Source organism: Cololabis saira, chromosome 14 (genome assembly GCF_033807715.1).
Source record: "Cololabis saira isolate AMF1-May2022 chromosome 14, fColSai1.1, whole genome shotgun sequence".
NCBI lineage: Eukaryota > Metazoa > Chordata > Actinopteri > Beloniformes > Belonidae > Cololabis > Cololabis saira.
The window spans coordinates 43,219,046-43,233,543 of record NC_084600.1 but is presented as its reverse complement, the minus strand read 5'-3'; the positions used below and the strand labels follow the sequence as shown (position 1 = coordinate 43,233,543).

Genomic DNA, 14,498 nt, shown 5'->3' with positions numbered 1-14,498 from the left:
CATCTGGTTTGGTGGCGGATCGTTACGTAACGATCCGCTAAATCACCGCCCCCTCCACCCAGCTCCCTGCCTCCTCTCCTCTCCAGCGCACCATAAAGGCTGATTTATGGTTCCGCGTTACACCGACGCAGACCCTACGGCGTAGGGTTACGCGGCGACGCGCTCGGTACGCTGAACCCTACGGCGTAGGCTCTGCGTCGATTTGACGCGGAACCATAAATCAGGCTTAACACGGAGCTGTTTAGAGCGTCTTTTGTTCTAATCACCGGAGGAAAACTGCTAAGAAGACCCGCGGCCACTGACTGGACTTAAGATAAGGGGACACTGCTGCTTGCATGCCTTTATTTTTATGATTGTTTGCTGTGGTTCGCCCTGCTGCTTTTCCGTGCATGCTTCGCCTGTCGCTCCCGGCTTAACTCTCCGACGCCGCTGTGAGCGTATGGCTGGAGGAGGAGGAGGTTTGGAGGAGGAGCGGAGCAATGATTGACAGGAAAGGGGGAAAGGAAGCATTTTTCACGGCGCAAAAAAACACTGTAATAAAAAGCCAGGAATGGAGTACTAGAGTGAAGTTTTTCTTGTTACACTCTTTTAGACACATTTGAGGGATGTTGGCCAAGACTTTTAATAGTGTTAAAAGCATGTTAAAAATGATGTCACAATACCTTTAAAAATGGCCGAATTCCTGTTGGGCATTCGACCATGGCACCAAGAGACTTTTCTTTAAGTTGTGACATGATACAGGTGTGTACCGATTTTCGTTCATGTACGTCAAACCGTATTGTGGGGCTTGAGGCACAAAGTTTTTTCTGTATGGACCAATCAGAAGAAGGGGGGCGCGATTTTTGGCATCTATCATCGCCACGGTAACGCTTTTGACTGAGAAAAGTAACGCACATTTTGATGTATAACACACCTGGGTGCACATTACGGTTCGGGCTGCATTAACGGCCGAAGGAATGGCATAAATTGCGCCAAAATTAATAATAATGGCATGGTTTTTATATAGCTCCCTTCAAGGCACCCAGAGCTTTACAGAGATCATTATTCATTCATCCACATTCTCACCGGTGGTGGTAGCTACGTTGGTGCAGACTGACGGAAGCGTGGCTGCCATATCGCGCCAAACGGCCCCTCCGACCACCACCAACATTCATACACATTAACATGGGGCAAGCTGGGTAAGGTGTCTTGCCCAAGGACACTACGACAGCAAACTGGGACAGAGCGGGATTCGAACCGCCGACCTTCGGATCATTGGACGACCCGCTCTACCACCTGAGCTACTGCCGCTCCACGATTTATTACACGATTAATTCAAAATGGCCAACTTCCTGTTGGGTTTGGGCCATGGCGCCAAGAGACTTTTCTTTAAGTTGTGACATGATACAGGAGTGTACCGATTTTTGTGCATGTACGTCAAACCGTATTGTGGGGCTTGGGACACAAAGTTTTCTAGGGGGCGCTGTTGAGCCGTTAGGTCACGCCCATTAATACAAACCATTAAATATCACATTTATCACCAGGCCTGGCTTGGTGCAAAATTTGGTGACTTTTGGGGCACGTTTAGGGGGAAAAAAGGCCCTCCTTTCGTAGGAAGAAAAATGAGAAAAACAAGAAAAACGAGAAAACATTTCCTACAGATACAATAGGGCCTTCGCACTGTAAGTGCTCGGGGTCCTAATTAAAAATTGCACAACACTGCAATTGTTAATACAATAAACAATTAATGATCACAGATTTTAGCTCTCAGGTTTAGTGTTTTCGTAGCATCCTGTGTTATTATTAGCGCTGCAGACGGTAAAATCACTTACGTCCTCAAACAAACAGCAGATTGCTTGGTCATGAACTTTCTCACAATATACTGCCCTGATTAGCTGCAGTGGCTACCTGGAGCGCCGACACCCCGCCCTGTTAACGGAGCGGTTTTTAGTGTGTATTGCTTGTATTAACTTCTTCTTCTTGGTTTAGTTATGTTTCCCCCATCAGGAAAAACATTATGTTTTCACATTATAGTCAGACAACATTGAATAGTGTCTGAAAAAGAAAGTATATATTCAGGGCTGCACATAATTATTTTGGTCTGGTGCTCAGAGGAGCCCCTGGATATGTGACTTGGGGCTCCAAAAACGCGGTGACCCGTCTCGCCGGATCGATAAAAGAGGGATGCAGGAATAAGTTATAGGCAAAACGATATTTATTCACTTATAAAGATGAATTAACAAATTATGGTGCGTGTTAATCTGTAGAGTCAGTATAAAAGTTACAGTTTTTATCGGCCAGATTGGGATGCTCACGGCATATTTTGCACCTAGGGTTGCCAACTTTCAGAAATAGAAATAAAGGACGCCCCGATTTCAGCAGCGCAGGAGCCAAAAAAAACCCCCAAAACTTCTAAACGAAACACATAAAAATGTGTTTATTTTATATGAAAAAACGTGTTCTTTAATAGCATTGAACTTGCATGACTGTACAGACAGCCAACCATATAACAGCTGAAATATCCTCCTATGCTCTGTATGTCCACATCAGCCAAGGTGTATAATATAGCTACAGGTGAAAAATATGGTGTAAAAGTTAACTTATTTCAATAATGCAACTAGAATATGGTGTAAAAGTTAATTTATTTCAATAATTCAACTAGAATATGGTGTAAAAGTTAATTTATTTCAATAATTCAACTAGAATATGGTGTAAAAGTTAATTTATTTCAATAATGCAACTAGAATTTGGTGTAAAAGTTAACTTATTTCAATAATTCAACTAGAATATTGTGTAAAAGTTAACTTATTTCAATAATGCAACTAGAATTTGGTGTAAAAGTTAACTTATTTCAATAATTCAACTAGAATATGGTGTCAAAGTTAATTTATTTCAATAATTCAACTAGAATATGGTGTAAAAGTTAATTTATTTCAATATTTCAACTAGAATATTGTGTAAAAGTTAACTTATTTCAATAATGCAACTAGAATTTGGTGTAAAAGTTAACTTATTTCAATAATTCAACTAGAATATGGTGTCAAAGTTAATTTATTTCAATAATTCAACTAGAATATGGTGTAAAAGTTAATTTATTTCAATAATTCAACTAGAATATGGTGTAAAAGTTAATATATTTCAATAATTCAACTTAAAAGGGGAAACTACTATATTACCTAGTCTTATTAAATGCAAAGCAAGATATGTTGAACCTTTATTCGTTATAATTTTGATGATGGAATTGTTTATTGATTTCATAAAATATTCTCTAATTTATTTTTTATTTGGGGTTTTCATAAACTGTGAGCCATAATCAGAGAGCAGCGTCTTGCTGCTGCAGGAAACTGCTGCACGCAGTGACGGACACTGACTGATTTATGGTTCCGCGTTGCACCAACGCAGAGCTTACGGGGTAGGATACGCGGGAGCGTGAACGTATGGTACGCGTCGCCGCGTAACATCTTGCAGCCACTTCTCTTTGTAGTTAGTGGTGGTGGAACGCCAAAATAATTACTTAATGGCGCTTGCTTCTTGGACATTTTGACGAGACGTGTCGTTGTCGGGGTTTGTTCAGTAAAGCTGATCCTAACCTCTCTTCCTGCCCAACGAGCATGGAGGGGGAGTAAGGACACGCTGTGATTGGCCAGTACCAACTTTGAGTGGCAGTTCTGGGGAAAAGCTCTCCCAATAGATTTTTTAATATTAGTATTCTGGTCTGGCCACAACCAATAATATGAGCCCCAGCTGTTGGTACGCAAAAGCGCTTCGCAGCACAAGATTGACAGCGCACTGTGGATTTTGACGGCGCATGCGCTCTGGCGGCCCACTTATGTGCAGCCCTATATATATATATATATATATATATATATATATATATATATATATATATACATACACACACACACACACACACACACACATGCGCTCTGGCGGCCCACTTATGTGCAGCCCTGAATATAAACCAATGATAACTGAAAACTTTACATTTTCATACTTTTAAACATATTTAAAGGCAAAAACATGGCATCAGTTATTCTGGTGTCCAACAAAACATAAATCTTTTCGTAGCGGTGTATCGCGTCATTCAAGCAGCCAATCAGCACAGAGCCTCATTATCATAGCCCCGCCCACTCAGAATCCTGCATAGATAATGAGGTTAGAGAATGGGAATATAAAGACATGGTTTAGATCAGGGGTGTCAAACTCATTTTTTTTGGCGGGCCGGATTTGACCAATTTTTTTCTCGCACGCTCAAAATAACAAAAACGGTGCGAAAATCTTTTTTTCTAATTCTTTTTTTTTACTATTGTTATCTAATCCAATAACAGTTTAGTTAATTTGAAAGGAAATATGCACTTTGTTTACACTCTAATTATGTAAAATATATTTCTTCAGGATCTTTTCTTGAAATTTCTTGTTTTTTTTCAAATTATGTAAGATACTTTTAATATCATTTTATAAAGATAAACAGAAACAAGTATGTTTTTTTTATATTTCACTTTTTTATAGGAAATTTAATTAAAAGCAAAATCTGTGTTTGTTTGTGATTTAGAGATTTTTCCAGTACAATTAAGTGTATTTATTTTTAAAAATTGGCGCGGATATTTACGCCAGTGTGCCGAAAAAGTCAGCACTTCTTTTTTAACGGTTTTACTTTGTCACTATCCTCATATTCAAAACTGAAATTCTCAAAATAAATATCTTCTTTCATCTTTTTTAGCAGTGATATTTTTCCTGTGAAAATATATAATAGTAGTGAGTTAATAAAAATAAACGACCGTCTACAAAGAAATAAAATCAGCAAATGCATTCTAGAAAACTAAAAAAATGTCGAAAACTGCTCTATTTGTGGAATAACGATGGATCTGTAGAAGAAATATATTATGGGATATGCTGCAATTCATGGCAATTATTTATGCCTTCCTTTTTAGTAAATTAACATTTCGTTTTTTTGCGTTGGAAACTTCTCTCGGGCCGCATGAAAACATTTGACACCCCTGGTTTAGAGGCTGAATTTCTAATTTATTTAGCAAAAAAAATCGAAAGCTTGTTTTGAAGACATTCAAGGCCTGTTTAAAATAGGTATTAGATCCATAATAGGTCCCTTTAAAACCGAATCTGAACCAAACCCCAGCTTTTAATTGTGAGTATAAAACTCCAGCCTGGTCAGGAACACGGCTGCAGCAGCAGGTGTTTGCTGCCCGGCGGCCTGCAGCCTCTCTGGGAAGGCATGTGATGAAACCACTCTTATAGACTCTTATAAATACACCCCCTGGACCCGCTACACACCGCAGCCTCCAGTTTCATCATGCAGTTAAAGTTGCAGTGTGGATTAAATAATTACAAAGCTCTGACAGACGCCCCCCCAGGGCCGCATGCCCCTCTCTGCCCGCTGGAACCCTGTTTATATGAGGGCAGCTGCCGGATTTAACCCTGTTAACGGCCTCAAACCACCCCAACGACCTTCTGCAAACTAATACGGACCTGAGGAACAAATCATGTCAGGCCACGTTTCCACAGAGCCGGGTATTTACAAAAACGGATATTTCCCCCTCTACGTTTTGGAAAATCCCATCATTTCCAGGAACCTGCATAAATATCTGTTAAGGTGCTATGAGCAGCCAAACCTGCAGGGGGCAGTGTAACGAGAAGATAAAGTCATGCTAGCCAATCAGAATCCTGGAAAAAAACATCAACAAATGACACGAGTAACTTCCAGTTACTTCCAAGATGAACCAGAGTCTTTGGTTTGGAGTGACAGAGAAGTGGAGTTACTTCTCAACATTTAGACTTTTTTCTTGACATTTGACTCTTTTCTCAAAACTTCGACTCTTCTCGACTTTTTTCACAAAATTTCGACTTTTTCTCAACTTTTTTCTCGACTTTTCATCTTTTTTCTCAAAATTTTGACTTTTTTCTCAAAACTTTGACTTTTTTCTCAAGATTTTGACTTTTTTCTCAACCTTTTTCTAAAGATTTTGACTTTTTTCTCGACTCTTTTCTCAAAACTTCGACTCTTTTCTCAAAATTTCGACTCTTCTCGACTTTTTTCTCAAAACTTTGGTCTTTTCTTCACAAAATTTCGTCTTTTTTCACAAAATTTCGACTTTTTTCTCAAAATTTCGACTTTCTTCTCAACATTTCGATCTTTCTCGGCCACCTACCCCCCCTTTTTTCTCGACTTTTCATCTTTTTTCTCAAAATTTCAACTCTTCTCGACTTTTTTCTCAAAACTTTGGTCTTTTCTTCACAAAATTTCGTCTTTTTTCACAAAATTTCGACTTTTTTCACAAAATTTTGACTTTTTTCCCAAAATTTCAACTTTCTTTCTTTCTTTTCATTTTGTCTTTTTCTCGGCCACCTACCCCCCCTTTTTTCTCGACTTTTCATCTTTTTTCTCAAAAATTTGACTTTTTTCTCAAAACTTTGACTTTTTTCTCGACATTTTGACTTTTTTCTCAACCTTTTTCTCAAAATTTTGACTTTTTTATTGACTTTTTTCTCAAAATTTCGACTCAAAAACGGATATTTCCCCCTCTACGTTTGGAAAAATACCATCATTTACAGGAACCCTCATCAATAGCTGTTAAGGTGCTATGAGCAGCCAAACCTACAGGGGGCAGTGTAACGAGAAGATAAAGTCATGCTAAACCAGGGGTCGGCAACCAAAAATGTTGAAAGAGCCATATTGGACCAAAAACACAAAAAACAAATATGTCTGGAGCCGCAAAACATTAAAAGTCTTGTATAAGCCTTATAGATACTTACAGCATGTGTTGCTTTTATTATATTAGTTATAACTGGCTACTCGGCTGCAAATGTAGCATGCAAATGTCTTTCTACATGACTCTTTTTGTTATCAGACAACTTCTCGCTACAGAGCAAACATTCAGGCAATGAATGCAAATGATTCGCTCCAAGAAACGTTGAATCCTCTTTTCTCCTCAGTTATTTTTCACTTTGGCCGGTTTGTTTCCAGCAGCCTCCGGCCTGGCGCCGCCCTGCTGGTAGAAACGTGTGTCGCAGGCTCTGACGCAAATCTTCGTTAACAGAAATGTTGAAATTTAATATTTATTCTACACATTTTTACAGCATTGGAAAATGTTAAGAATGTTTGTCATGTTTGTCCTCATACAGAAACCATATTAAAACTAAAAATACATTTCCCTCCCCCATTTATTTCCATTTTCAAACATTTTTGAAAAAGCTCCAGGAGCCACTAGGGCGGCGCTAAAGAGCCCCGTGCTAACCAATCAGAATCCTGGAAAAAAACATCAACAAATGACACGAGTAACTTCCAGTTACTTCCAAGATGAACGAGAGTCTTTGGTTTGGAGTGACAGAGAAGTGGAGTTACTTTTAAGTGTGACGTTAGAATATAAAACAGGTAAAATACAAGAAAATATTGACGGTTACAAACTAATTGTAACCACAGGTGTCACTCATGACGCTGGTGACGTTTCTGTCTCATAATGTGACGTTCTGAAGCCTAAATGTCCGTTTCTCTCCGTTTACAAGCAAACGTGAAGACGGAGTTTTTGCAAATCTCCACTTTGGCCGGAGTTTTCAGAAATGATGGTTTTTGGAGACTTTGAGCTTCGTTTTCGTGTAAACGAACGGCCAAAACAGATGAAAAAACCACAGTTTTTGCTACGTGTAAACGGGGTCTTAGAATAGAAACAAAGCAGAACTTGAATAAATGGCCAATTAAGGCTTAAATGTAGGGTTGCCAACTCCCTGTAAAATAACTAAGGGACACCTCGTCGTTTGCCTTCACTCTTTCTGTCATGGTGAATTTTTTTGACCCCTTTTTTTGTGAGTGAAACGATTTTTTAACTATTTGACTCGAATCTGAATTGAAATATATGCATATTTTTGAATGCCATTAACACATGGAAAACAAATTATTATCCAGCAAAATTCACTTTAATACAAAATACCAAAATTAACTGAATAAAATAAGTATCTTTCTTAAACAGAAACCTTGTCCTGCTTCACTTAAAAATGTATACATTGATATGAAACAATAGAAAGAAAGCAGAACATCCATTATGTAATGGTGTACAGTTTTAGTGCAATAACAAAAGTCATTTTCAGGGAATTTTAAAGGCTTTTTACCCAGAATGATGAATTTTAGAGGCTTTTATACCTAGAATAGTGAATTTTAGAGGCTTTTCTACCCGGAATAGTGAATTTTAGAGGCTTTTCTATCCAGAATGGTGAATTTTAGAGGCTTTTCTACCCGGAATAGTGAATTTTAGAGGCTTTTCTATCCAGAATAGTGAATTTTAGAGGCTTTTCTACCCAGAATAGTGAATTTTAGAGGCTTTTCTACCCAGAATAGTGAATTTTAGAGGCTTTTCTATCCAGAATGGTGAATTTTAGAGGCTTTTCTATCCAGAATGGTGAATTTTAGAGGCTTTTCTATCCAGAATGCTGAATTTTAGAGGCTTTTCTACCCAGAATAGTGAATTTTAGAGGCTTTTCTATCCAGAATGGTGAATTTTAGAGGCTTTTCTATCCAGAATGCTGAGTTTTAGAGGCTTTTCTACCCAGAATAGTGAATTTTAGAGGCTTTTCTATCCAGAATGCTGAATTTTAGAGGCTTTTCTACCCAGAATAGTGAATTTTAGAGGCTTTTCTACCCAGAATAGTGAATTTTAGAGGCTTTTCTACCCAGAATAGTGAATTTTAGAGGCTTTTCTATCCAGAATGCTGAATTTTAGAGGCTTTTCTACCCAGAATAGTGAATTTTAGAGGCTTTTCTACCCAGAATAGTGAATTTTAGAGGGTTTTCTACCCAGAATGGTGAATTTCAGAGGCTTTTCTACCCAGAATAGTTAATTTTAGAGGCTTTTCTATCCAGAATGGTGAATTTTAGAGGCTTTTCTATCCAGAATGCTGAATTTTAGAGGCTTTTCTACCCAGAATAGTGAATTTTAGAGGCTTTTCTATCCAGAATGCTGAATTTTAGAGGCGTTTCTACCCAGAATGCTGAATTTTAGAGGCTTTTCTACCCAGAATAGTGAATTTTAGAGGCTTTTCTACCCAGAATGCTGAATGCAAACAGAAAGTTTAGAAAACTCAACAGCTCAATGCCGTTTTCCATTAGCCTTTTATGACTATTTTTTGACTCTCACAGTAAAACGGGACAAAGTGCGACCCTTTTCAGCTCAATACGGGACTTTAGTTTATAAATTCCATTTTTCAAGGGACGGTTGGAAACCCCTAGTTAAATGTGTGACAATATGACACCAGAGCTGTGTGTGCGGTTCAACTTTACTGATGTAGCAGCTGAATTATCCCCCACATGCACTTGAACGTGAACAGAGCTGCCGGAGAGAAGCAGAATAAGCAAAGAAAGAAGAATGTACACATGTATGCGTGGAGGTGTGTGTGTATGAACATTTGCATGTATAGTATGTACGATTTGATGTATATCAATCAATCAATCAAATTTTATTTATATAGCACCTTTCGTCCAGGTACATGAAATACAAGGTGCTTTGACATTTTGATTGAAAAATAAGCATAATAAACAAATAAAAACTGGGAGACCAAAAAGATAAAAACTGGGAGACCAATGCACCCTGACATACAATATAAAATATATAAAATCTATAAAAAGATAAAGGTTCAAGGATTAAGGCTAAAAAAAAAAAAATCAGTCCACAACAATAAAAATAATAAAAACATTATAAGAGATAGATAAATAAATAAAACAGATACCTTTAAAAAATTTTAAACGGAATAAAACTAAAACTATAAAATGTGATGCTACATAAAAGCCAGACCAAAGAGATGAGTTTTTAGTCTACGTTTAAAAATTTCCACATTTCCAGCTCCTCTCAGATGTATATGTATGTATGTATATATAGTATGTATGTATGTATAGACACAATACACATGCATGAGATGAAATGACAACCTAAATTGGTTCCTTTAGCATCTTTTCACTTTCTGTTTTCAGAGCTATCATTATTATTATTATTATTATTATTACTAGTATTATTTTGTGTAGCTTCGTGATACTTCATTTGTTCTTTTTGCATATTCTATTATGTTAAAAGGTGGCCAAGATAAGCTTTATGCTTCAAGCCCAGACCTTTTCGGTCAAAATAATCACCATGTTGACCAAAGAAAAACCTGTAAATGTTTATTATCTTGCTTATTGATTTTCATGCTTATAATTGACCAAAATAAAGATGAATTAACTAACAAAGCTGCCGGAGAGGGTCATTTTTTACCTGCAGAAGCTCGAATCCCAGACAGGAAAGTTCAGGTTGGAGCAGAAAAGTCCTTGGTCCTTTCAGCAGATCTCCTCTCTGCAGCCGCTGCAACAATCCGATTCCGACCTCCACGGTCCTCAGATCCGGACTGGGGGCCACTTTTATCCTGATGACTGTGTATTCTCTCTGTCTCCTCTGGCCGTGATCAAAACCTCCAGCAGCCGGAGTTTGCGCGGGGATGTGCATGTAATCCGCGGGCAGCAGCGGCCACGCGTCGAGGAGGAACGCAGGGGCGCAACGCAGGCGGCCAATGGAGGCACCCGAGGCCCCCCTGCAGCGGCCCCCCCGGCGGCGGCCCCCCTGCGGCGGCCCGGGGCCAATTAAAGGGCTCGGATGACAGCAGCGCAGGGCCGCATTGCTGCAGCGCGTCTGGAGCGCCGTAATCCCGCTGGGACTGAAGGCTGAGCAAGAGCTGAGCAACGAGGCAGCTGCTCCCACCAGGATGGAAGGGGGGGGGGGGGGTTGAACCCTCCACTCCTGGAAGAAACATGCTGAAACCCCATCAAACACACACTGGATTGAGGATTGAGGATTGAGGATACATAGAGAAGAAGTAAACATTAGTGATGTGCGGATTAATACTGACATATCGATACTTCCGATACCAGATCTGTACCCTCTAACCTCCTGAGACCCGGGCTTTTGTTTGATGTGCATTTTTTTTGTCTCCTTACTATTTTGGATCAGTAGGACCTAATTTTTGTTGAAATTAAATTTTTGTTTTCTATGTGCTGTTGAACTATGTCAAATCCAATGGCCTCACATGAGGACAATGGGTTTATTTTCTCTCTATTTCCCTTTCTTGGTCCTGCCCTGCATCCTTGCACATCCTGGTCAGGTTCTAATAATACAAATATGATACATTTTATTTGCAATATACTCCGCATTTTGAATGAAATAAAGTGCTACAGAGTAAAAACATGGGTATTAGGTTATATCTCTATATCATTTATATTTATATATCATTTTCAATTGTTTATTTCCTATTACAAGGAAATAAAAACTTGCTCCACTGGCAGATTATTCTACTTATTTCTAGTGAAAATGTGCTTTAAACAAATGGAAATCTAAAAACAAGTATTTTAATTGTGTAATGAGACTTATTTTGACTAGAAATTGGACATTTGGGCAAAAAATAAAGACAAATGTTCTTGGAAAGAATGTACGTGTTTGCAGTGAAGATAGACCTGACGTCATCAAACGAGTACTTCATGTTTACAGACGTTGTAGCTTGCTAATATTACTCAAATATATCAAAAACACATGCCATGTGAAGCTGCAGACGTTATTGTGCATAAATATGCTAGTTTCAATCATAAAATTAGGTTAGGATTTTTACCTTGTCCATATTTCTGTCGGGAGCTCCATAGAAGACTTTCATTGAGATCCCAGCCATCTTGTTTTTTCCCAAATGAGTGTAATTTCATCGTGAGACCACTAGATGGTGCAGGCGGGGGTCCCGGATGAGGACAATGGGTCAATGTTCGTATAAATGAAGTATCATGACGCAGAACAGCAGAAATGTAATGTCCTCATATGAGAATGCAGGGTCTCAGGAGGCTAAAATCGATTCTCAAACTAAGATATCCATTCTTTTGATACTTCAGTCATCTGTGGTAAAGTATATTGTACCACGCTCGTGCCACTGGGGTCGACCGACAGGACAGAGGACACAGGGTTTAGTGGAGAAATTGTGATTCTCAATCTTTATTCACCCAGATCCACAGATGAGTACAAGCACACTCAGTAGCATCTGTGTCTTCCCTCGAGCACCAGAGCCCTGGCTGGTGTGTAGCCGCTGCTTAAATAACCAGGCAGGGTGGAGATATTGATTGGGCACAGGTGTGCCCAATCAGCCGAACCAGGCTCCACCTGTGTGCTGCTCCCTGCAGACCATGCCCAATCCTCCACCCTGCCACACCCCCATCACCCCCAAATGAATTGCCATTTTGGAGGCCTTAACATCCTCGAAAACTCACCAAATTTTGCACACGCTTTAGGAGTCGCGGAAAATTACATAATTTATGGGCGACAGGCATGGGTCAACAAGAATGGGCTCCATAGCGCCACCTATTTTATGTTTTTTGACGATCCCCACAATATGGTTTTACTTACAGCAATGACCTTTATGTGTCTATTATATCTGACAAAGCTCTACAAAAAAGTGTCCTGTACCCATGCTCTAAGTTACACAGGAAGTCCGGCATTTTGAACAGAAAATGTAATTTTTCATGAATTCTGGTCATTTCCAGGCCTCGTACTTTAACAAACTCCTCCTAGAGATTTTATCAGATTGGCTCACAACTTGGTTTGTACAATCTAGACACATGGCCGACGCTAAATTGTGAAGCTTTTAAGTTTGTACCAGAGGGCGTGATCGTAGTTATCCGGCGAAGTTTGAGGTCATTTTTTAGGTTCGCCATGATACACCAATTGGCTGTAACTCAGCAATACATTATTTTATGTGGTCGAGACCACATCGTAAAACGTATGTGCACGATTGTAGGCTGAGCCTGAAGACATCTCTGGTGGAATATTCAGGATCGGTTGTAGCGCCACCTGTTGGCACCAGGAATTGTCCTGTCTTCTAGTATGCATCTGTGCTCCAAGCGAGATCAGTTTATTGATCTCAAAGCTGGTCAATTTAATAGGTAAGACATTGACGATGACTGACAGTGAAAACTGTAACTTTTTATCAAAGGGCGTCGACGTTAGAGGTAGTCAAATTTTGGTGTCTCGCCATGAACATAAAAGTTGTTTTAACTTGCTCATACTTTGTCCAATTTGACCCAAAATCTTTACATTTAATCAGGCTTCCATTCTGAACAAGTGGATATGACAATCTTGGATGAACTCCATAGCGCCACCTTTTGGTCAGGTATACTTTTTTCATCAAATGATGTGCTTTAATTACTGTTTCGTTCATCCAATCACAATGAAATCCATACATGTTATTGTCGTAAGGGTCCTTATTGACTGCGTCGCTTATCGTGGTCATAACTTGAACGAAATTGCAATTCTACGTCACTCTGGATTTCTGGTAAAATAATCATTAAAAATCACTGGTTTTGTCTTAGGACAATACATTTCAGATTCAGATACCTTTCGACAGGACTTAAAAATCATACACTGGTACATATCGGTTTTGGAGAAGGTTTGTCACTCACTTTTTTTCAAAATATGAACTCATATTCAAATAAATCCTAACTTTGTCATGCCATGTCCAATTAACTTCAAACTTCGTAAAGATATTGTTTACTGTGATGTGAAAATATCTTGTTGATTTCATTGATGTATGTCCGACACGGGATTTTTAATGAATTTTTATGCTGTCTGTGTGCCGACCAGCTCCCGCAGCGGGAGCGGAGGCCGAGGGGGAAGGGGAGGAGCGGGAGGAACGTTGTTACGCGCATAAAGTGGGGACGTCACTTGCACATGCACTCATGGTGGGAAACACTTCCAGCTTTTTCACACAAAATTCACCTAATGTAAGTATTTTGTGTTATGTGCATGATTGTAGACTTAGTCTGAAGACATCTATGGTGGAATATTCAGGTTGAATAGTTATTGTGTAGTTATTGTCTGGTCGGCGCATGTCTGTAAGCCCACATGCACGCTCAGACTTTTCTCCTCTCTTCAAACCAGAGAGGCCAGTTAAATAAAACCACACTGATTTTGAGACAAACCCGTCTTTTTAAATTCAATTTTTATACAGAAAATAATTACAGTACATCTATTACACCATATTTCACAGCAGCTTTGTAATTATTTTATTATATTTATTATTATCACGCTTTCATCCGAGATCTGGTCTGGAGCGCGCAGCGCCGCGGGCACGCGCAGCGCCGCGGCCACGCGCAGCGCCGCGGCCACGCGCAGCGCCGCGGCCACGCGCAGCCGAGAGCCGAGAGAAGGGACGTCCCGATTTCAGCCGCAAAATCTGCCTGCATTGGCCAGTTTAACAGAACCGCAGCGGTCACAGAGCAGGCGGAGCAGGCAGAGGATGAGAAGATACATTCAAGGACCATCGGAATTCTGAAACTGCCGATTATTTCTCCTGGTGCGTTCAGGGACAATTAGAATTTACTGTATTTGGCGAGAATTGACCATTGCTTTATTGTATTGGTTCAAAATTATTTAAAAAGGGATAAACTTCATTTATAGTTAGAATGAGAACCATGAACATTTTCAATATGTTTTGCAAGACGTGGACCCACATTTATAAAGAAA

At 39.4% G+C, this 14,498-nt stretch overlaps 1 protein-coding gene across 1 annotated transcript in view; it reads right to left on the bottom strand.

The window, feature by feature from the left end:
• map3k7cl (map3k7 C-terminal like) overlaps positions 1–10,602 on the bottom strand; it is a 40,131-nt gene extending 29,529 nt beyond the window's left edge. Inside the window, exon 1 of the mRNA XM_061739311.1 lies at positions 10,227–10,602. Coding sequence (XP_061595295.1) covers positions 10,227–10,454 — 228 coding nt within the window. The 5' untranslated portion in view covers positions 10,455–10,602. The remainder of the gene's footprint in view (positions 1–10,226) is intronic.
• Positions 10,603–14,498: the final 3,896 nt, after the last annotated feature.